We start from the raw sequence: 25,170 nt of genomic DNA, 5'->3' as shown, positions 1-25,170 counted from the left end.
TTGCTAAAAAAAAAAGCTACCATTTGAATTTTCAGCAAATTATAATCTCTGATCACAGAACACTGTAACAAATATGATAATAATGAAAAAGTTTGAAATATTATGAGAATTAGCAAAATGTGACAGACATGAATTGAACAAATGCTGTTGGAAAATGGCACCGATAGATTTGCTTGATACCAGGTTGCCATAAACTTTCAGTTTGTCTAAAAACAAAAACAACTCAGTGTCTGCAAAGCACAGTAAAATGAAGCATAGTAAAACAAGTTATGTCTGTACTTACTATATTCCTTCCCATGTGTAGGAGAGAGAGTTGGAAGCCTCTCTTTTTCATAGGGGTTTGAGGTTTTTCATCTAATTTGTGGAATTAGTCCTTTGGATTAATGTTACAAATATTTTTTTCTCAGTTTTTTACTTTTTGAGAGCTGATCATAATTAAAAGTCTTTTTTTTTTTTTAAAGATTTTATTTATTTATTTGAGACAGAGAGAATGAGAGAGACAGAGAGCACATGAGAGGGGGGAGGGTCAGAGGGAGGAGCCCGATGCGGGACTCGATCCCGGGACTCCAGGATCATGACCTGAGCCGAAGGCAGTCGCTTAACCAACTGAGCCACCCAGGCGCCCAAAAAAGTCATTTTTTTAAATGACTTTCATTTTATGTTATAGTTATATGGATCTCTAAACTCTGTAGTTATAAAAGATTTGGCTAGAAGAATGTTGGGTTTTTATGTTTGCATTTTAAAAATCTTTTCATACATTCGGAAATTTTTATGTAACAGCTACCCATTTCCTCCCTTACTATTTATTGAATAATCTATCTTTTATCCAATGATGATACTGGTTGGAAATGTTACCTTTATCAAATAGTACTAAAATTCTATTAATATAAAGTACTGATTTTCTTTTTTTCACTGAATTTTCTGTTCACCCATCAGGAGCACCATGTTTTAATTATCAAGGTTTTATAATAAGTTTAAAAATTTGTTGAAGATAATTTATACTTTTTACTCTTATTTGTAGCTTTTCTTTCTTTATGCTGATTAGTTTTCATGAATTTTAGTTACCTCTTCTATTCCTAAATAAATACATAAACATTTAAATAAATGAATAAATTTCTTGTTGGCCTTTTTGTTGGGATCATGTTAAAATATTTTAAAAGCTAGGATGGGAGATAGTATCTTGAAGTTGATTTCTTCCTGCCAAGAACATGGTATGTCTTCTTTTTCCATTTGGTAGTTGGACATTTGAATACCTCAGATGTATTTATTCCTGAACATTTTATCTTTTTTGTTTCTATTCCAAATACAGTCTTTTATTTAATTCTATCATCTGATTGATTATATAAGTTTAAATTGGGAGTCAGCAAACTTTTCTGTAAGGGCCAGAAAGTAAATATTTTAGGCTTTATGAACCATCAACTTCTCAGCACCACCATTGTATTGAGAAAGCAGCTCAAAAGCAGCTTCAAAACGACAATAATCAATACATATGTTACGAATTAGTATAGCTGTGTTCCAGTATAACGTTATTTACAAAAACAGGCAGCAAGTCAAATTTGACAGTAGGTCAACATAATTTATAGATTCCTGACTTAAATGAAAACTATTGATTTCTATACATTCATTTTCTGACTGGATAGCTAACTGAATTTATAGTTTTTCTGTGTTTCTCTTGGGTTTTCTGGGTTTACCATTAGTTCATCTGCAAATTGTGATTATTTTCTTTATAATTCTTATAACTTTTTTTTTTTTTTTTAAGATTTTACTTATTTATTTGACAGAGAGAGACACAGAGAGAGAGGGAACACAAGCAGGGGGAGTAGGAGAGGGAGAATCAGGCTTCCTGCGGAGCAGGGAGCCCAACGCAGGGCTTGATCCCAGGACCCTGGGATCATATCCTGAGCCGAAGGCAGATGCCCAATGACTGAGCCATCCAGGCGCCCCTAATTTTTATATCTGTTAATTTCTTTTCTTTTAACTCCAGACGATGTTAGCTGTAGTTATGATAGTCGTATTTTTCCTTATTGCTGACTTTAATGTGAACAGCTTTAGTGTTTTTCCATTAATTAGAATGGTCACTTTTTGGTTGGATAAAAGGATATTAAATCAAGGATATACCTTATGTAATTAGGAGGTTTTTTTGTTTTGTATGTTTTTGTTTTTGTATTTTTTTAGTGGTGAGGGGCAGAGGGAGAGGGAGAGAGAGAATCTTAAGCAGGCTCCATGCCCCACATGGAGTTTGATCTCAAGAACCTGAGATCATGACTTGAGCCAAAATCAAGAGTTGGATGCTTAACTGACTGAGCCACCCAGGCGCCCCAGGAGTTCTTTATAAAATCAAAAATAAATACTGAGGGGTGCCTGGGTGGCTCAGTCGGTTAAGCATCTTCCTTCGGCTCAGGTCATGAACCTGGAATCAAGCCCCGCATCAGGCTTTCTACTCAGAGGGGAGCCTGCTTTTCCCTCTCCCTCTGCCTGCTGCTCCCTCTGCTTGTGCTCTCTCTCTCTCTCTCTGTCAAATAAATAAAATGTTTAAAAATAAATACTGATTTTTTTAATGTCTTAGAAGAATTTATGGAAATTATTTGATTCTTTACATTGTAGATTATTTACTTATTTATTTCCCAAAGGCATACTGTGATAGGCACAATAATGTCCGCTCCCCCCACAGATGTCTGTGTTTTAGTCCCTGGAATCTATAAATATGTTAGGGTTGCATAGCAAAAGGAAATTAAGGTCAAATGGAAATAAGGTTGCTAATCACCTGATAATAAGATAGGGAGATTATCCTGGATTGTTCATATAGACCCGGTGTAATCACAAGGTTCCTTAAAAGTGGAAACAGGAATTGGAAAACAGAACCAAAGATATAAATGTGGTAGGACTTTGACACTGTTTGCTATGAAGATGGAAGAATTAGGCTAGTAGCCAAGGACAGCCTCCAGAAACTGGAAAAGGCAAGATTTTTCCAAAAGAAGTGCAGCCATGCTGACACTTAGATATTAGTGAAACCCATTTTAGAGTTCTCAAGTACAGAACTGAAAGAATAATAAATGTGTTTTGTTTTAAGCCACTAAATTTGTGGTAACTTGTTGTAGCATCCATAGAAAAGCATACAATTGGTTTTATTTCTGATTTTAGTTGAATGTATGGCTGATATTTTGCCATTAATTATGATGTAGTTTTTTATTTGATTTATGTAGGAAATTGTCCATCTATTCCTGGGTTTCACTCTTAAGAGGTGATAGTGGTTGTAAAACCATCAGTAATGGAAGTTTTTTGTTGGCTATTTCGCATTTGTTACTATAATTTTTTTCCTCTTGCCTTATTAGTGAGGTCAATTATATTAAATTATTGTTGATATTTAACTATTCTGACATTTTTGGAGTATGTTCTACTTGGTTTCTAATACTATTTTGATGTTCTTCCAAGTTCTCTTTGGTAATGTTTTATTTTGGAATTTTGCATTTACATTTTTTTTTTTTTTTTTTAAGATTTAGTTATTTCAGAGAGAGAGATAGAGTGGTGGGGAGGGGTTAGAGGAAGGAGAGAGAGAATCTCAAGAAGATTCCATGCTCAGCGTGGAGCCCTGAGATCATGACCTGAGCCAAAACCAAGAGTCAGAGGTTTAAGGGGCTGAGCCACTTAGGAGCCCTGCATTTACATTTCTAAGTGAGATTGGTTTCTAGATTTTTTTTGTCCTTTCTGAGGAATTATTTTTTGAAGATGTTCTTTTTTTTTCATGGTTATTGTTTCAGGTTTTTATCTCATCTATGGCTAATTTTGAAGTGTGTATATTCTTATAAAATCATAAAACAGTGCAATTTTATTTTTACTGTATTTTGTTGTTCCTTGTTCCTTCCCCCTGCCCCTTCCTAACCCAGGCTTTGTTTCTGGGGGAAGGTGAAGGCAATAAATACCAATATTGGTAAGGCAGACTGTTTCTCACATGCATGGCTTTATCATATAAAGACCAAACACATTATCTGTAAGCTTAATATCGTTTGGTGTGGGAAAATCTTTTATCTTGGCTTGTCACAATTCCTTTCTTAAAATGCTTTGAATTAGTAATTCTGTTCTTGGGCCTTAGCCTTTCAGCAATTACTGTCAGTGGTTCCAGGGATTTTAAATTTATTTCTATTCCAAGCAAGTGAATAGGTGAAAGAATTGTTTACTTAGAGATATTTATCAGTTCTTCTACAAGAAGTAGTCAATTTTTGGCCATATCGTTTCCCTTGGTTATATAGATTGGTTTCTGTTCATATTGGCTGAAAACTGAGAATTGTTTAACCACAGGCAGTGGTTTAATTGTATCTAAAATTTTCATCCCAGTTCTCAGTTAATGCATGTAATAGTTAATTTTATTAATGAACTAATGAAATAGCAAAAAAACCATATTGTAGTTGCTATCCCAAACCAGCAGATGTTTTACCAATAACATAGTCAACCCCACTTTAAAGCAGTTTGTCTGGAGCTGGCGGTAAGATGGTCTTGAAACAGCTTTTGTCATGGACAAGAAAAATAAGCTCTAAATCAATCTGATATTAGTGGTTATATTTATATGATTCTTTTGTTCTATTTCTGCAGTTTCATATTAAAAACAGTGTTTTGTATGCATTTTTGTATTGCATTTATCTCATTCAGGATTGGTAAGGAAGAGAATGATGTTAATGCAATGTGGAAATCACGTTGGTTCATACCTAATTATTCCTAAATAAGCCATAGGAATAAGATTATAATTTTTAATTGGAAAGTAAAAGAGCTCTTGGCTCTTTGCTACCCTGAAAGCAAGGGATTCTTTGAACTGTATTTAAGAAAATTAAAGACAAATTACCTGTACCAGGGCCTTTTACCTAGGGATTTATTCCCAATCCCAGCATGATTTTTTGCAGTTGATGCATTTCATTGCTTTCTGTGCCTATCTTACAAGTAGCCCCACTGCTTTTGTGTCTTTGACCTGTACCACTTTGGCACCCACCAGCCCTGTTTTAATTACTGTTGACCCTTGAATAACTTGGCGGTGGTTAGAGGCACAATACTCTGCACAGTTGAAAATTGTATAACTTGACTCCCCCAAAACTTGATTAATAGCCTACTGTTGACAGGAAGCCTTACTGATAACATAGAGTTGATTAACACATATTTTGTATGTTATATGCATTATATACTGTATTCTTAAAGTGGCTAGAGAAAACTAAATTTTTTTTTTTTTTAAAGATTTATTTATTTGACAGAGAGAGCACAAGTAGGCAGAGCAGCAGGCAGAGAGAGAGGGAGAAGCAGGCTCTCCTCTGAGCAGGGAGCCCGATGTGGGGCTCAATCCCAGGACCCTGGGATCATGACCTGAGCCGAAGGCAGACGCCTAACCGACTGAGCCACCCAGGTGCCCCAAGAAAACTAAATTATTAAGAAAATCAGAGAAGATACAGTACTGTCCTATCTTTGTCCAAAAAAAAAAAGCTGTATATAAGGACCCACTTTCAAGGGTCAACTGTATAGTGTTGCCAACATTTTTAGTCATTTGTGCTGTGGCTCTAGGCTGCCTGGGTGACAAAATTAAATGCCTGTTTCTTTGTCATGGAGGCCATTTATTTTGACCTTGAAGCTTAAAAGTATATTTTAACTCTTGAAAGTAATGATTTTTAGCTGTTAAAGATCCAAAAAGTGAAAGTAATGGAAGAAATACAGAACATTTCTGTGGTTTTAAATGAATGTATTTCATTGATTGTAAGAGATACTAATAATTTTAACCTTTTTGAATTTCGAAGCATTTGCAATTGATGGACTTCACAATTTGTTGGGTTTTTCCTTTTTAAGGGGTACATATAATAAGTGGGGTACCATATGATTGATGGTATGTACTGGATTGGGTGAAATACAGTATTAGCTAGTAGATCAATTTTAGAAATTAAAATATTCTGATTTTTCAGGAAACCCAGTCTTGCAAAGGTCATACTGCTGTAATCTATGGGTTTTAGAACTATGTTTTCCAAAAGTTCATAATATAGATTGTGACAGTGTTTTCTAAATATTTTATGAAATGGAAGTTTAAATCTTGTTACAAATAGTAAACATTGAAACTACAAAATAGTTTCCTTTAAAACAAAAAATTTTAAATAAGAAAAATATCCCATTTTCCTATTAGGTTGTTATAGAATTGATCATTTTAAAATTCAGGTTTTTGTTCTTTATAGACATAATTTAACAGAGCAAAGTGGAAGTTATGACTAGAATTATGCCTATTGGATTTTACCTTTTATCCATTTGTAATAACTTGTCTCATTACATAAGAATGACTTATTTGGGGGTGCCTGGGTGACTCAGTCGGTTAAGCATCTGCCTTTGGCTCAGGTCATGATATCAGGGTCCTAGGATTGAGCCCCATGTCGGGCTGTCCGCTCAGCAGGAAGTCTGCTTGTCCCTCTCCTCCTGCCCCTCCCCCCAACTCATGCTCTCTCTCTCTTCTCTCCCAAATACATAAATAAATAAATAAATATCTTTTTAAAAAAAGAGTGACTTCTTTGCATATTATATTTTAAAATTATAATTCTTATACATAGTATTCATACCATTTTCCCTTCCCCACCTTACAGCCTTCTATCACTTTTATAGCATATCTAAAAGTGGTCATTCTGGGTCTTTCTCTGACAGGTATAGCAGTTCTTGGCCCTTTCCCCCACCCAAGCCCCTAAACTTACTTAAACTAATTATCCCAAATCTCTTTAAGAAACTGATTAAAGCTCTGAGCATCTCTTCTGAAAAATGCTCACACCCCTTTGCAATTTTGGGGGGCAATTTTAGGAAGTTATTTCTTTTTTTTTTTCTTAAGATTTTATTTATTGAGAGAGAGAGCACAGAGGGAGAGTGAGAGGGAGAAGCAGCCTCCCCACTGAGCAGAGAGCCTGTTACGGGGCTTGATCCCAGAACTCTGAGATCATGACCTGAGCCAAAGGCAGACGCTTAATCTACTGAGCCACCCAGGCATCCCTTTTCTTTTTTTTGCTTTTAGCAGATTGTTTAGAAATGCTAGAAAAATGTTATGTAAGAGTGATATTGCCTTGATCTTCAATTTATAGAAATGCTTTTAATGTTTCATCATTAAATATGATTACTGATAGCTACTTTAAGTGTTTCTTTTTCTCTGTTAATAAGAGCTGCCCCCACCCCTGTCCCGTAGTTAGGAATGGGTTTAACTTTAACTTTGTGGCAGATACTTAGAGTGTTCTTTAAGCATCTACTAAGATGATTATATGTACTTTGTTCTTTGATCTGTTCATATGGTTTTAAAAAAAATGAATACATGAACCATTTAATTTGTATTTAATTTGCTGTTTTGCCTTCCAAAACATCTTTGTCTTCATATTTGAAGTAAGATTGGTTTCTTGTTTTAAGGTTCTATAAACTGGTTGTCTAATGAATTTAGAAGCTTTCCATCATCCTCAGGGATGCAGAAATGAGCTATTCCTTGATAGAATTTAAATGTACTGATAGTACATTTATTATAATCATTCATTTTTTAATTCCTCACATCATATTTTATATTTATCATAGTTTTCATGAGTGTGTTTTAACTCTTCCCATTTCCTAACTTCTTTCATTTCAATTTTTTCCTTCCTTCCTTCCAATTTCTTCTCTCTCCTAATGGTTTGTGGGTTCTCTTTCTATACAGGTCTTTACCATTGAATTTTAACAAATATTTAAATATTTATATCAACATATTTAGCCCCATATTTACAAACACCCACAGTACCTACCCAGCACGTAAGTTTTTATTGAAATTTGGATATTGGGTTCCAAACTGGTGATGATTTTGTGTTTGCATTCCTCAACATATGATAATCTTCATCTGTTTTAGAAATTAACATTAAAGCGCACCAATGCACTTAATGTTGATGTCTTATTTATTGCTTTTCTTATAACAAGTATGTTGGGGGTACATGGAACAATGTGCTAGTAAAACATGGTGCAAAAATATTTCTTTTTAATTTATTACAGGAACAACAAGTATTTGTAGGTTGAGAGGTAGGTAAGGAGATATTTACAAACTAACAACTATGTTTATTCTGATCAGCATTAATTTAAGAACCTTATACTAGTAAAATACTTAGTAAGTTTTTGGTCTTAATTTCAACCATTTTAAATTTTCTAATAGCTTCGGGAATCTGCGTGGTGTCCATTATCAAAAAACTTACTGTTTCGGGCGCCTGGGTGGCTCAGTTGTTGAGCGTCTGCCTTTGGCTCAGGTCATGATCTCAGGGTCCTGGGATTGAGCCCCACATCGGGCTCCCTGCTCAGCGGGAAGCCTGCTTCTCCCTCTGCCACTCCCCCTGCTTGTGTTCCCTCTCTCGCTGTGTCTCTCTCTGTCAAATAAATAAATGAAATCTTAAACAAAGAAAAAACAGAAAACTTACTGTTTAAGAAACATTTCTAAAAAATATGTTACAGCAGTAAAGTAGTAACATATTTACATTCCAAATTAAAATAGCTTTCAAGTCACTCTAGTCATGTAGTAATGTTGCCAGTATTGTTAACCAAGATGAAGAGCAGTGGAAGGTTTGATACTGAAGATAGCAACCTTAAAAACATAAAGTTTCTAAATGGGTATTTAGAATGTTCTTAATACAGTCATTTTTAAATCTTCCTTAAATCTTCCTTCTCCATCCCTATCCTCTCATCCCCGTTTTGTAATTCTTTTCTAGTATAAGTGTTAGCTAATTTAGACATGGGCCATCCTTGTAGGAGGCTTAGTTTTATGCATTCTACTGTATTAGCAGACTAGTTTTATATGAAGTTTTCGGTGTTAAAATTTTTTGGTAATTGGTTGCGATCAACCTTTAGATAATAAGAAATATAGATGAATATTACTATGCAGTGTAATGGTAGGCCTGGAAAGCTACTTGGAAATACTTTCTCAAGTAATAATTGTACCTCAGGGAATCCCTTTTTTGAATCATTAATAAAAAATGGAGTTCTCCTTTTGGTAACTATATTTTGTTGTATTAAGCTTTCTTAAAATTGCCAGGTATAAGGGGACTCAGAGATGAAAAGAGTCCTACTGGCTAGAGATAGACAATTTGAGTTTCCAAAAGGATATTTGCAGTGGATTTAAGCCAATCAGATATGTGTAATCCATCCATTTATGATGACATTTTAATAATAATTTTTAAATTAATATATTCACATACCATAACATTCATCCTTTTAAAGTGTATAGCTCTGTGCACTAATTCCAGAACATTTTCATCACCCAGAGAGAAACTCTGTACCCACCAGCAGTTGATTCCCATTTCTCCCTGCTCCCAGTCTTTGGAAATCAGTAATCTCCTTTCTGGTTCTTTGAATTTGCCTATTCCGAACATTTCATATAAATGGAATTATACAGTATGTGGCTTTTTGTGTCTGGCTTCTTTCACTTAGCATAATATTTTCAAAGTTCCATGTTGTAGGATGTATAAATAACTTATTTATTATAGCTGAATAATACTCCATTGTATGGATATACCACATTTTATTTATCCATTTATAAATTGATAGACATTTGGGTTGTTTCCACTTTGGGGCTGTTATTAATAATAATACTATGAATATTTGTGTACTAGTTTTTGTGTGGATGCACCTTTTCAGTTCTCTTGGATATATATGGAGGAGTGAAATTACTCAAACGGTAACTCTTTTTACCTTTTGAGGAACTACCAAACTGTTTTCCAGAATGGCTTCACTATTTCCAGGATGACTGCATTCCCCCCAGCACTGACAGTTCCCATTTTTCCACATTCTCACCAACATGTGTTGTTATTATCAGTCTTTTTGATAATGGCCATCCTGGTGGATGTGAAGTGATAGCTCATTGCGGTTTTGATTTGCATTTCTGTAATAACTAATGATGTTGAATATCTTTTCATGTGTTTATTGTCCATTTATATTATCTTCTTTGGAAAAAATGTCTGTTTAAATTCTTTGCCCATTTTAAAATTCAGTTTTTAATTGTTGGGTTGTAAGAATTCATTATGTGTTCAGGAGACTTACCAGGCATCTTATGTTTTCTAGATACTGTTATCAAATATATGATTTGCAAATACTCTCTCCCATTCTGAGGGTTATGTTTTCACTTTCTTGATATGCCCTTTGATGAACAAAAGTTTTTCATTTATATTGAGTCAAATTTATCTCCTTATGCTTTAGATGTTGTACCTAGGAAACCATTGCTGAATCCAAGATTATAAAGATGTATATTTATGTTTACTTCAAAGAGTTTTATGTTTTAGCTCTTATATCTAGATCTTGATCCATTTTGAATTAAATTTTTTTTTAAAGATTTTATTTATTTATTTGAGAGAGAGAGAATGAGAGACAGAGAGCATGAGAGGGAGGAGGGTCAGAGGGAGAAGCAGACTCCCCGCCGAGCAGGGAGCCCGATGCGGGACTCGATCCCAGGACTCCAGGATCATGACCTGAGCCGAAGGCAGTCGCTTAACCAACTGAGCCACCCAGGCACCCCATTTTGAATTAATTTTTATACCTAGTGTTAGAAAGAAGTCTAATTTAATTCCTTTTCATCCACTTGTCTCAACATCATTCATTGAAAAGACTGTTCTTTCCCCCATTAAATTCTCTTGGCACCCATGTTGAACATCACTTGACCATAAATGCAATAATATGTTTCTGGACTCTTAATTCTATTCCACTGATACATGTGTATCTTTACACCAGTATCACAATCTTGACTGATAGAGCTTTGCAGGGGCACCTGGGTGGCTCAGTCGGTTAAGCGTCTGCCTTCAGCTCAGGTCATGATCCCAGAGTCCAGGGATCAAGCCCCACATTAGGCTCCCTGCTCAGCAGGAAGTCTGCTTCTCCCTCTGCCCCTCATCCCGCTCATGCGTTCATGCTTGCTCTCTCTCAAATAAAAAATCTTTAAAAAAAAAAATACAACTTTAGGGGCGCCTGGGTGGCACAGTCATTAAGCATCTGCCTTCTGCTCAGGTCACGATCCCAGGGTCCTGGGATCGAGACCTGCATCAAGCTCCCTGCTCGGCAGGAAGCCTGCTTCTCCCTCTCCCACTCCCCTTGCTTGTGTTCACTCTCTTGCTGTGTCTCTCTGTCAAATAAATAAATAAAATTTTTTTAAAAAATACAACTTTGTAGAATGTTTTGAAATTGGGAAGTGTGGGTCCTCCACTTTGCTCTTCTGTTTAAAGATGTGTTGACTATCCTGGGTCTTTTGCATCTCTATATGAATATTAGGATTAGCATGTCAATTGCTGAAAAAAAGCCAGATGCCAGAAGACATTTTGATCAGGATTGCATGATATCTAAAAACCTCCTAATTGCTTTAAGAGGATGATAGGGAACCAGTTTTTGGGTTTTTTTTAATACATTTGAACTCTTCTTTTTTTTTTTTTTAAAGATTTTATTTATTTATTTGACAGAGACATAGCAAGAGACGGATCACAAGCAGGGGGAGTGGGAGAAGGAGAAGCAGGCTTCCCGCTGAGCAGGGAGCCGGATGCGGGGCTCGATCCCAGGACCCTGGGATCATGACCTGAGCCGAAGGCAGACGCTTAACAACTGAGCCACCCAGGTGCCCCCCAGTTTTGTTTTTTTTTTTAAATCTGTCTTGAAAACTGGGAAATGAACAAATTTAAGTATTTCTCCTGTTATTCATGTGTGAACCATATCAATAGGTAACCAGATAGTAGGTGAAGAGAAATAGCTCTCTCTATATATACCATTTAGTAAATGAAAATGAAATAGTAGAATTAGACTGTCACCATTTTGCAGCCCCCAGTAAATGAACTGATTTAGGCCATTGAGTATCAAGAGCTCCTAACATCACAAAAAGAGATAACCAGAGCTTATGTGCTTCTTGATAAAAGGACACAGTACTATCTATAATCTTGCCAAAAGGATTAAACATGAGACTGGTCAAGCTATTGCATTCAGCTGCCACTTTGCAGAAAATACAAAAGCCAAAGGGCCACATTGAATGGTTCCATGAGTATAGAGTGATTTTTACTGGGAAACCCCAGGTCAAATGCCTTGAGTTTTTCAGTAATTACAAGGGGTAACATCTATTAAAAGATATTTAAAGAAAAGATCTTTTAGTTATTTCTTTCTTTCCTTTTCAGAATGAACCATTTTTTTATTTTATTATGTTAATCACCATACATTACATCATTAGTTTTTGATGTGTTCCATGATTCATTGTTTGCATATAACACCCAGTGCTCCATTCAATACATGCCCTCTTTAATACCCATCACCAGGCTAACCCATTGCCCCACCCCCCTCTTCTCTAGAATTTGTTTCTCGGAGTCCATAGTCTCTCATGGTTTGTCTCCCCCTCCCAATTTCCCCCCCTTCATTTTTCCCTTCCTACTATCTTCTCTCTCTTCTTTTTTAAACATATAATGTATTATTTGTTTCAAAGGTACAGGTCTGTGATTCATCAGTCTTACACAATTCACAGCGTTCACCATAGCACCTACCCTCCCCAATACCTGAACCATTTTTTTTGTTTTAAATCCTTTTAGATTCCCTCAAATTACTTACGTACATTCATGGCTATGGAGAGATATAAACACACAGACATATATATACATGAAGGTACATATATATATTTACACACGTATTGCATATGCATTTACATATTATACATATACATAAGTGTGCTATTGCTTTGCTTTAAAATGTTCAAACTGGGGCACCTGGATGGCTCAGTTAAGCAGCAGCCTTTGACTCAGGTCATGATCTCAAGGTCCTGGGATCTAGCTCCGTGTCCCATGTCGGCTCCTTGCTTGGTGGGTAGTCTCCTTCTCCCTCTCCCTCTGCCCCTTCTCCCCCTGCTCGTGCTCCCTCTCTCTCAAATAAATAAAATCTAAAAAATAAAATGTTCAAACTGTTAGCTTCAAAACATGCTTTCCTCATTCAGCAATCTATATTTTCAGCTTTTCCTATTGAAGTAGATTTTTACCCATTTTAATGTCTCTATAACTTTTATGGAATGTACCATAATTTATTTAACCTTTTTTTTTTTTTTTTTTGGTGTATTGATAGGAAGCTTGTTTCCAATTTCTCTTCATTCTAGACTTTACTATAGTGAGTATCTTTCTGCATGTACTCTCTCCAAAGTACATATTAAATTGTGGAGTACCTATAAAATTTGAAAAGATGACTATGGGGACAGCCTGCGGAGAAGGAAAGAAAAAAAAAGATGATAATCAAGTTTTTTTCCTTATAATCGTATTGAGTATTAAAGCATAAGCGTACTTAGATTTTGCTTCTGCCCAATTGAGTATTTAAACTGTGTTAAATTTTGTGAGTATGTTTGTAACTTCAGCCTTCCTCAGGATAAAGTTAGAGAATTCTTTTCATTGGTTTTGAAAATAATTCGAAGTTAACTTGCAAAAATATTTCTTATATCATGCTAAATGAACTAGCTAATATTGATATGAGCCTGATTGTTTTCCAGGTAATTGCCATTCCACAGAAGGCTGTTATTTAAAAAGTGATGCTGGAGGTTGTGTAATAACTTTCAGCACTCAAATTCACAGTTAAAGGGATTTTTTATATATTTTACCAAGTACATGTTTGTCTATATACAACAAATATTTTTGCTCCTTACTGATGCTATATCTAAGATTAGTTTCTAGAAGTGGAATTATTGGATCAAGTAGTAGAAACATTTTCAGGACATTTGAAACATTGCAATCTGCCCACCAGAAAAAGACCCCTACCAAGAATGTGATGATTTATGCCCATTTCTCTGAATGCTAACACTGTAATTTTTACTTACTAGGGAAGTTGAGCATGTTTTTCCTAGAAGTTTACCGATCCGTTTGTATGCTTTTTGTGAATATCCCATTATTATGTTTGCTATGGTTTTTTTAATGATTTATAAGAGCTGCTAACAGTGGCTAATAATTTTTTATTTGTTATAAAATTTGTTTCTATCGTGGCTTGTTTGTGTCTTTTTCTTTATGAGTATGTTTCTTGGGGGAAGGTAGAGAATATTTTAGTTTGTTTTGGTTTTGTGTGTATGTATACACATTCTCAGCCTGAGTTGAAAAACATGTACTTTTATTTTCTCCCAGTTCCTTATAATTATGATTTCCTTTACTTTTGTGTATAGGGTAAGGTAGATTTAGTTTTCTTAAAATTATGTTCCTTTAAAAATAGATTGCATAGAATTATATGTGTGTGAGAGAGTGAGAGAAAGAGACAAGGTTCTCTTGTAGATAAAAAGAAGAATACTGTTCTCTAATAGACTAATTTTCAGTTAGGATTTGAAAAGACTTTTTTCATTTTTATACCAGTTAACTGAATAAGAAAACCAAACTAATTTATCCAAACAACTTTGGCTTTTCATTTTGACTTCCCTTAAACAACTGTGTATTTAGAGATACAGCATTCAGCTGACATTTGGTAAGAAATGAGCAAATCATTATTCAGATTTCTTTTTCACCAAGCTCTGAATTATTTCTTAAACTTCTTTTTTCTTTTTTTTTTGTGATAAAGTACACATAACAAAAAATTTACCATTTTTAAGTTTATAGTTCAGTGGTATTCATATACATTCACATGGTTGTGCAAACATTAGCACCATCCATCCCCATAACTCTATTCATCACATAAAAGTGAAACTCTATGTCTGTTAAATAATACGTCACAATTATCCCCTCCCCCCAGCCCCTGGCAACAACCATTATAACTTTAGGTCTTTATGATTTTGACTACAGATAAGTCTTGAACAACATGGTTTTGAACTGTGCAGGTGCACTGATCTGCAGATTTTTTTCAATAAGTACATTGGAAAATCTTTTAGAGATTTGCAACAGTTTAAAAAAGCTCTCAGATGAACTGCATAGCCTAGAAATATTAAAAACATTAAGAAAGAAGTATTTATGAATATAAAATATATGTAGATACTAGTCTGTTTTTTTATGATTATAAAATTATAATTATATATCATAATTATCCTTTATGATTTTCTCAGCTTTTTTCTAGCTTTATTGTAAGAAATGGTATATAATGCATATAACATACAAAATATGTGTTAAGTGTCTATGTTATTGGTAAGCCTTCCCAGTCAATAGTAGGCTATTAGTAGTTAAGCTTTTGGGGAGTCAAGGTTATACACAGATTTTTGATAGGGGTTGGTGTTCCTGACCCCTTGTTGTTCCAAGGATCAGCTGTACTCTTAAGTACCTCATATAAGTGGAATTACACAGTATTTGTCTTTTTGTGACTGGCTTATTTCACTTAGCATAATGTTCACAGGGTTCACCCACATGTAACATATTGCACAATTTTTTAATCTTAAAATATACCATTGTAAATGGAATATTTTATTTATTTAAGTTTGATTTAATAATCAAACTATTTATACCACATTTTGCTTATTCATTCTCCATTGATGGACACTTGGGTTTCTTCCATGTTGTAGCTATTGTGAATAGTGCTGTATGAACATGGGTGTACAAATATCTCTTCAGGACCCTGCTTCCAATTCTTTGGGGTATATACCCAGAAGTGGAATTGCTGGATTCATATGGTAATTCTATTTTTACTTTTTTGAGGAACCACCATACTACTTTCCACAGTGGCTGTACCATTTTATATTCCCAACAATGCATGAGTGTTCCAGTTTCTCTTGGAACTTGTTTTCTGGTTTTGTTTTGTTTTTTATAGGAATCATCCTAATTCGTGTGAGGTGGTATCTCATAGTTTTGACTTGGCGTTTCTGTAACAATTAGTGATGTTGAACATCTTTTCATGTGCTTAGTGACCATTCATTTGTCTTTGGAGGAATCTCTATCCAAGTTCTTTGCCCATGTTTGAATTGTTTGGTTTTTTTGCTGACTTTTAGTTAGGAGTTTTCTGTGTATTTTGGATATTAATCCTTTATTAGGCATATGATATGCAAAACTTTCTCAGTCTGTGGGTTTCCTTTTACTCAGTGGGTCGGGTCTTTTGATGCACAAAATTTTAAAATTTTTATAAAATCCAGTTTGTCTATTTTTTCTTTTGTTACCTGTGCCTTTGGTGTCATATCCAAGAAATCATGGCCAAATGCAATGTCATGAAGCTTTTGTGTGCTGTGTTTTCTTTTAAGAGTTTTATCGTTTTAGTCTTACATTTAGCTCCTTGATGCATTTTGAATTTTATCCATGGTAAAAATTAGGTAAGGATTCAACTTCATTCTTTTGCATGTAGATATCTACTTTTCCCAGCACCACTTGTTGAAAAGATTGTCTTTTTCCTGTTGAATAGTCTTAGCACCGTTGCTGAAAATAATTTGACCATTTATGTGAAGGTTTACTTCCGGACTTTTTTCTATTGCATTGGTCTGTATGTTTGTCTTTATGCCAGTACCAAACTGGTTTGAATACTTTGGCTTTGTAGTAAGTTTTGAAATGAGAAAGTGTGAGTGTTCCAGTTTTGTTCTTTTTCATGATTATTTTGGCAATTCAGATTTCTCGAGATCCCACATGAATTTTAGGGTGGGTTTTTCTCTTTCTGCAAGAAATGTCATTGGGATTTTGACAGGGATTATAAATTGCTTTGGTTGATATTGACATCTTCAGGATATTGAGTCTTCCAATCCATAAACACATTTTTTTCTGTCATCTTTAATTGTTCAGCAGTGTTTTATAGTTTTCATTGTACAAGTATTTCACTTTGTTTATCCCCAAGTATTTTATTCTTTTTGATGCTGTTGCAAATGAAACTGTTTTTGTAATTTTCTTTTTAGATTGTTTGTGTATAGAAATGCAACTGATTTTTGTGTGTTGACTTTGTATCCAGCTACTTTGCTGAATTCATTAGTTCTAACAGCTTTTTTGCTGAGTCTTTAAAATTTTCTACATACAACATTATATCATCTGTAAACAGAGATCATTTTGCTCCTTCCTTTCCAATTTGAGTGTTTTTCATTTCTTTTTCTTGCCTAATTGCTCTGGGTGCAACTTCAGTACTATGATGAATAGAAGTGGTGAAGTTGACCTAAATTAATCACAATTTACCATCCCAACTTTCCCCCCTGTAGGTTGCAAGCCTTCAAATGACTCCAGAGTTCCAAAATAGTTATATCAGACAGATTCTGCCTGTGTAATTGTCTAAATGGAGAGACAAATTCTTTGTGCTTCCTACTCAGCCATCTTCCCATAATCTGAATTAGTTTTAATAATCAAATATTTTATTAAAAATTGGCATGACTTTAAAATGGAGGCCTAGGGGCTCCTAGGTGGCTCAGTCATTAGGCGTCTGCCTTCGGCTCACGTCATGATCCCAGGGTCCTGGGATCAAGCCCCGCATCAGGCTTCTTGCTCTACAGGAAGCCTGCTTCTCCCTCTCCCACTCTCCCTGCTTGTGTTCCCTCTCTTGCTGTGTCTCTCTCTGTCAAATAAATAAAATCTTAAAAAAAATAAAAAAATAAAATGGAGGCTTATTCTCTCAGACCTTATGCATTAAACTATACAATACACTTTCCATATAGTTAAATATTATTGAGTATTTGGCTAGTTATGAAACCATGATTTAAATTGAATGCACTTTGCTTTTCAGGACTTTATCAAATATAATAATTTTCTTTACAGAAATACCGGTATCAGGATGAAGACACACCTCCTCAAGAGCACATATCCCCACAAATCACTAATGAGGTGATAGGTCCGGAATTAGTTCATGTCTCAGAGAAGAACCTGTCAGAAATTGAGAATGTCCATGGATTTGTTTCCCATTCTCATATTTCACCAATAAAGGTAGGATGATAACTTTATTTTGTTGCTATGATTTATATATTACTTTTGTTACTAGTGTAGCTCATGCTCAGAGAGAACTCTTCTTTCATGTAGAATTTTCACCCCTTGATTGTTTATGGTTTTTTAGTTATAGGGAATTTCATAATATTAGCATTCTAAAAACATTTTTAAGGATATATTTTATAAATGAATTTTATTCAGTGATACTATCTTTAAGCCTAAAAATTCCCACAAAGGAAATAACTATTATATTTCAAATACTACACATTGAAATATTTTTAAAATGTGTTTTAAATATTAGTAGGTACAGAAAAAGAGCATTAATACTAACATTAACTCCCCTCAGAAATAACCACAATCCTGGTTTCTTATAAAGCTCTAGCACACATTTAGATCTCCAATCAATATATTGTTTATATATTGCTGATCTTAAATTTTATATAAATGAATTATACTGCATATAATCTCAGCTTTACATTTTTGCACAACATTATATTCCTGAGATTGTTTTCAGTGCTCTGGAATTTTTTCTTTTATGTATACACTATAATTTATCTTACTTTTGTTGGATATTGAGTTATTTTCAGAATATTACTAATATAAAAAGTGCTGTGTAAAACATAGGTTATGTATACATATCTTTGTGGATAACACCAGATTATTTTCCAAGTGGTTAAATAATTTACATTTTCAGCAACAATGTACAAGAGTTTAACTGATCCATATTCTCATCAATACCTGATATTCTTGTTTTTGCCATTGTTTGGGGCTTTAAATAGTATCTCATTGTGATTTTAATGTGCATTTCCTTGTTTGATAATGTGGTTGAATATATTTATTGGTCATTCAAGTTTTCTATTCTGTGATACAACCTCTCAAGATTTTTGTTCGTTTTTGTCTTTGGTGTCCTTTTTACTGATCTGTACAAGTCCTTTTATTTATTTATTTATTTATTTATTTATTTATTTATTTATTTAGAGAGCAAGTGAGCGAGTGGAGGGAGGGGCAGAGGGAGAGAGAAAGAGAATCCTCAAGCAAACTGCGCTCTGAGTGTGGAGCCCAACGCGGGGCTTGATCCCAGGGCTCTGAGATCATGACCTGAGCCGAAATGAAGGGTCGGTCGCTTAACTGACTGAGCCACCCAAGTGCCCCTACGAGTTCTTTATATATTCTGGATACTAATCCTTTGTTGGTTGTATATATTATGAATAAGGATAGTTTTTCCTGGTAAAACTTAACCTGTGTTTTATAATTTTCTTTGAGGGATGATTTAGTATTTCTAGTTAAAAATTTTAATGGTTATACCATTTAGATTTTCTATTAATAATTTTGCTAGGTTATTTTTTCTAGGAATTTGTCCATTTCATATTTATTTCAAAATATTATTATTACTATCCTGGGGGTTTTGTTATAGCATATTTAGGTATGACCCCCTTTTTATTCCTAATAATGTTTATTTGTGCCTTGTTTTTTGTTTTTCCCCTTGACTATTCTTGCCAAAAGATGGTCTTTTCAAAGATCCATCTCTTTTTAAAGAATCTTCCTGTGTCCCTCCCCCATGTGCTGCCATCCCCCCCCCCCCGTTTTCACACACACATTTACCTACATAATACATGTGTTCATGTAAATCTGTAAATGTGTGGATAACCTACATATAAACTAAGATCGTGTTTGGTAGAAGCAAGCTGACCTTCCCTTGGAAGATTAAATGAGAGATACAGAGAGGAAAAAACTGGTGGCTATTAGTGACAGAGACAGTTCTCTCTTTTCCCCCTTCTCTTACCATTATTATTTTTTCTCTTCTGCTTTCTTTGAGTTTATTCTGTTTGGGTTAGGGGTTTTTTTGGTTTTTGTTTTTTCTAGTTTCTTTAGTTGCGTATTGTAATAATGTCAGCCTTTTCTAATAGTATTTGAGTTTGTAAACTTTCCTTTAAATATCACTTTACTTGTATCTGCAAGTTTTAGCATATAATTTTTTTTATCATTCTAACTTTTTATTTCCCTTGTGATTTTATTTGCCCTATGAGTATGTTTCTTAATTTTTAAACATAGTGATACAGGCAGTCTGGGTCTGAGAACCCAGAAGTGGGGGTCCTTCAGGACCAGCCAAGAGAGTGCTTGGCTTCGTGCAGGATAGAAATCAACACAATCGAACACGTAAAAGCAGAGTTTACTGAATAGCATAAGTGACAGGTAGAGAATAGCAGGTGGAGTGTCTGGAAGACTCAGGAAGGAGAGGAGAATGAGTCTCTTTTTCACTTGGGGCTCAGGGTTTATATTGGGAAAGGGGTCCAGGATAAGTGTTCCTTCAGGAATCCAGGGTAGGGTCTAATCAGAGGCGAATAACAGGTGAACAATAGGTGTTCTTTTATAAATCATTGAAGGTAGAAAGTACTGATGCCAGAGTCAGCGGCGGTTTTTTGAAAGCTAACGTCCCAGAACATGTTTAGGATCTGACTCTTCTTAGATGTTATCAGGTGTTTGAGGGCAGGGCCTGCGACAAACCTCAGAGAATGATTAACTTTCTTGCTTCCCCTTCTTGGAGTGGGAACACAGCTTCTTTGGTTTTTTACTCAGATGCAAAATACAGAACATGAGTAAATGGGGCCTAGCAGAAAAACAGCAGAAATAGAGCCTTTCTAAAATGCAGTTCCTTCAGCTTCTCTATCTCGATAGGAGACATTTATTCCTTTCATATCTTACTTTAGGTTATATTTTCTCATGCCTCATCTCCATCTTACTTGGAAGTTATTTGTTTCTCTTCCTTTAGTGATTATCCTAGAAATTTTAATATACATTTTTAACTTACAAAAATCTAAAGTCAATAAATACCTCTAGCTTCATTCTGAATAACATAGAACTTTAGAACACTTGAATTCTAAGCACTCTCTCCTGCTTTATATGCTGTTCTTGTTTATGCCTGTTTTCTCTTGACTGAATTAATATAAACTATTACTTTAGTCACGAAACTCTCCCAGGTAAATGTAATTCTTTGTTTCTGATGTTTTGACTTTCTGGTCATTCTGATGGTTACAAACTATGCAAAGTCATTTTGCACACACTCAACTCCTCTTTTGGTAGGGTGTTTTGGTAGTTACTTCCATGTGTATGCAGATTCTGACAGGGGCATGCGCAGTGAGAGTCCCACCCCCTTTTTAAAAGTTGAATATAAATAAACTGATGAATATTTTAGCAAATTGACAAAATAAAAGCGAGAGTCTTATTAATTTCATTTCAGGAGAAGGTTGATAGTTGCTGGCCCTTGGATTCAGTGCTAATGGTCAAACTAGATTATTTGTTCACTTACTTGTGTACTTAGTGTCTGTTTTCCTGCTAGAAAGTAAGCTTTACAAAGACAAGCATATTTGTTAAATCACAATGAAGAAGGTTGTGGTGAAGATTAAAGAGTACATGTAAAGCCCTCACAGTTGACCATGGGCATTGCTTAACTCAGTATAAGATTGAATGCACCTATAGCCAATATGAGTATCTGGCACATGTGAACTTTTGCATTGACTGTTGTCAAGTGTAAATTTTTGAAAACCTTTGAATAAAGTTGATTATAAGATTTTGGGGGAAAAAATCATCTGCCAGAATATTAATTTTATCAAATAATACATTCATTTAACAAACATTTATTAAACATCTATGCTAGTAACTTTGTTAGATTTCAGTGATTAATATTTTTTTATGAAGAGATATAACACAGTATGTAACGTGAGAAAATAAAGAGAAAAATTTGGGGAGTATTCTGAAAAAAGAAAATTGATATTTGGACAAGGTGTTGAAGATGTGGACAGGATGCCAGTTGAGAGGAGGAGGCTGTTACTGGGGAAAATAAGTACAGTAGCAGGGTGATAATCAGAGGAAACTGTAAAAATGCAGGAAAATTCATGATACTGTAGCTTTGGAAACTTGTTAGCAAATGAGGGCCTCAATCCTGAGCTGATGAGTGGCCCTATGCAGGGTTTGCCACCATGAAATGGGCTATGAAATAATCTGTCAGGTTCTTGCGGTACTGGTGCTGATTCTCATTACTGAAATAATGAATGAAATAAGATAGTGACTGAAAGTTACTTTATCGGGCCTTATTTAGCCTAAACGTAATTATGATTTAAGACTCTGAAAGGAAGGGGCGCCTGGGTGGCTCAGTCGTTAAGCGTCTGCCTTCGGCTCAGGTCATGATCCCAGGGTCCTGGGATCGAGTCCCACATCGGGCTCCCTGCTCAGCAGGAGGCCTGTTTCTCCCTCTCCCCCTCCCCCTGCCTGTGTTCCCTCTCTCACTGTGTCTCTCTCTGCCAAATAAATAAATAAAATCTTTAAAAAAAAAAAAAAAAGACTCTGAAAGGGAAACTTTCTTGCCAGTGCTGGGCAGCTTCAAGGAAGAAATTGACAATATAATGGTGAAGAATTCTACTGTGGAAGAAAAGGACGCAGTGGGTAAATTTTTGTGGTATAAGAAATCTTTAAAGTTTAGATTTTAAACAGTTATGAATATAATAGTATATCATAATAAGAACTGTGTCAAGATTCCTAAAACTGAAAATGAGCTAGGAATTAGGAAAAATGGTCAGAACAGTAAATTGAACAAATAAAACTCCAGCCTATTTCAAAATAGATATAAATCAGGACGAATTGACAAGGAGGACATTAGGTGCACTGCTTAGTAGGGGATGTTGCGTTGATCATTGAGGAAATTAAAGAATTCATATTTGGCTTTCGTTTTCAATGACAGGGAAAATATGTTCAAACCAATATGTGCAAAGTAAACATAGTTAAGCAGGACTTGAAATTGAAGATAGGAGAGTAGTGAACAGATAATTATTTTAAATAAGTATATCACCTAGCCTGGATACATTTCATCCAGTAGTACTGAGAATACTATCAAATGAGATCACCAGCAGTAGTTGGTAGTTTTTCAAATATTGTGAGAAATGGGGTAGCAGAAAAATAGATATAAGCAAATATATGCCTATTGAATAGAATCTTTCCCATTTTGAATATATAATGGGTACTTTTTGATATCAATTTTGTTTTCACATCTCTGGAATATATTAAAATGTTGAATTTTATCTTTTTTGGATGGCCCTGGTGTATTAAGGTAATCTTATAGTCTGCATACAATTTGACCACAAGATGGTGCTCTTACAGAAGGGATTTGTGTATATATGAGCAGAGTTTCTCTAAGCAAATAACCAATCTGTGTCATCAGTCATCTGAGCTTAGTCTCGTCCTAGGAGAAAACTCCTAGAAGAAAACAGAGTAATCTCCTTGACATAGGTCTTGGTGATGATTTTTGGAATCTGACACCAAAAGCAAAAGGAGCAAAAATCAAACTAATGGGACTACATCAAATTAAAAAGCTTCTGCACAGCCAAGGAAGCTATGCCACCAAGATGAAAAGGCATACTACTGAATGGGAGAAAATAATGACAAATCACATATCTGATAAGGGGCTAATATCCAAAATACATAAAGAACTGATTCAACTCAGTAGCAAAAAAACCAAAAAACTGATTTAAAAATGTCAGAAGATCCGAGTAGACATTTTTCCAAGGAAGACATACAGATGGCCAACAGATAGATGAAAACATAGATGCTCAGCATCATTAATCATCAGGGAAATGCAAATCAAAACCACAAGATACTACCTCATACCTGTTAGAATGACTCTTAACAAAAAGATAGGACATAATAAGTGTTGCCAAGGATGTGCAATAAAGGAAACCCTCATGTACTGTTGGGAATGTAAATTGGTAAAACTGTTGTGGTAAACAGTATGGGAGGTTCCTCAGAAAATTAAAAATAAAGCTACCATATGACCCAGCAAATCTACTTCTCTGTATTTATTTGAAGAAAATGAAAACACTAATTCAAAAAGATATATATGCACCCCCATGTTCATTGCAGCATTACTTACAGTAGCCAAGATATGGAAACAACTAAGAATCCATCAACAGAAGAATGAATGAAGAAAATAGGGTACATGTGGTAAAAGAGAATGAAATTTTGCCATTTGGAACAACATGGATGGACCTTGAGGGCATTGTGCTAAGTGAAATAAGTCAGAGAAAGACAAATACCAGTGATCTCTTATAACATGGACAAAAGATTGGTGGTTATAAGAGGCAGGGGAGTGAGAAAAGCGGGTGAACTGCGTGTCTTTTGTTTTGTTTAAATAAATGGAGTAGAAAAAAATTTTCAAGTCTTATCTTAGTACAGTTGCACGTTTTGAAATTTAATAGGCCAGATCATAAAGATAAAAGTGTAAGGAAAATGCATGTTATGTTGCATTTATAGTATAGTAGCTTTGTAGTTAGTTAGTAATTTTTTTTAGTATTTTAGAATTTTAATATTGTTTTTCCTCTCAATCTTCTAAGCTTTTCACTGAGATTATTTAATCCTTGCCTTTGTATCTATACCTGAAGACTTACGGGTTTGTGAGTTTGGAATGATAAATAATTGAGAGCCTACCTATTCTATATATATTTTCAAATGGTCCTTACTTTCATTTAATGTTACAAAATAAATTTCTCACAGTTATAAATTCTTCATAATCATATTTTTGGTTATCTAATAATCCACTAAATGGATGTACTCAGTTTACCTAAGCTTTATGGTTTAGAGTTCTATTACCGAGAGTATTATCATTTTGTGAAAAAAGTAAACTGTACAGAAAAAAAATATTTAAATCATATTAAAATGTTAATAGTTATTTGGTGATTTTGACATTGTGTATGTTTTTTAATTCATTATTTTAAATAGACTTTCCAGGTTCCATAATGAGCTTAAATTTTGTTTTAATGGAATAGAGTTTATTTTTTGGCTCTGCTATATAAGTAGGGCTATTTTAAAGCAGAAATCAGTGAGGAATTGGTCACCTTTCATCTCCCAATCAAATCATATGAAACCATTTGTGATTTAAATACACGTATGGTTTTGTATGCATGCATTGACTACTGGGCAATGGATGAGATGATCCTTGGATTTTTGAAGGACAGGTAATGGGTTCTTTTCATAAAGAAGCCTTTCTCAAAACTCAGAGTTGCTTTCTTAATGTCAGTGGATTTGATTAGAAAATCTGTGCATTGAAAAGCACTTTTCCCAGTACTTAGAGGATATATGGGATGGAGTGACCTATCAGCTTTAGATTGTTTTTGAGCTCTTTGGCTCCCTAGGATAAGAAATCTATGTACACAAATGGCTTAGTATTCATTGTGTTATTATTGTTTGCAACGTAAGTAGGAAATTTGCATTCAGCATTTGTGTATAGTATCCTCATCCATACCAATCCAGAATAACAGAACCTATATCAGTTCTAGGGTCCCCCCATCTCGGTTTTTCATCAGACATGGATCATCAAGGTATATCTTTTGGTTCCAAACCAATTACTGGAGCATTTGTATAA

General features: G+C 34.7%; 1 protein-coding gene across 9 annotated transcripts in view; it reads left to right on the top strand.

Annotated features, from left to right (window-relative positions):
* DLG1 (discs large MAGUK scaffold protein 1) overlaps positions 1-25,170 on the top strand; it is a 250,368-nt gene that overhangs the window by 87,450 nt on the left and 137,748 nt on the right. For all 9 annotated transcript variants that reach the window (XM_045903112.3, XM_045903111.3, XM_045903117.3 and 6 more), the window contains exon 5: positions 17,598-17,762. In XM_045903112.3, the coding sequence (XP_045759068.1) occupies positions 17,598-17,762 (165 nt within the window). The remainder of the gene's footprint in view (positions 1-17,597; positions 17,763-25,170) is intronic.

Source organism: Mirounga angustirostris, unplaced genomic scaffold (genome assembly GCF_029215605.1).
Source record: "Mirounga angustirostris isolate CCGP_5_RB_7025 unplaced genomic scaffold, mMirAng1.0.hap1 SCAF_1, whole genome shotgun sequence".
NCBI lineage: Eukaryota > Metazoa > Chordata > Mammalia > Carnivora > Phocidae > Mirounga > Mirounga angustirostris.
The sequence above is the reverse complement of the archived record's forward strand: the minus strand, read 5'-3'. Positions and strand labels throughout refer to the sequence as shown.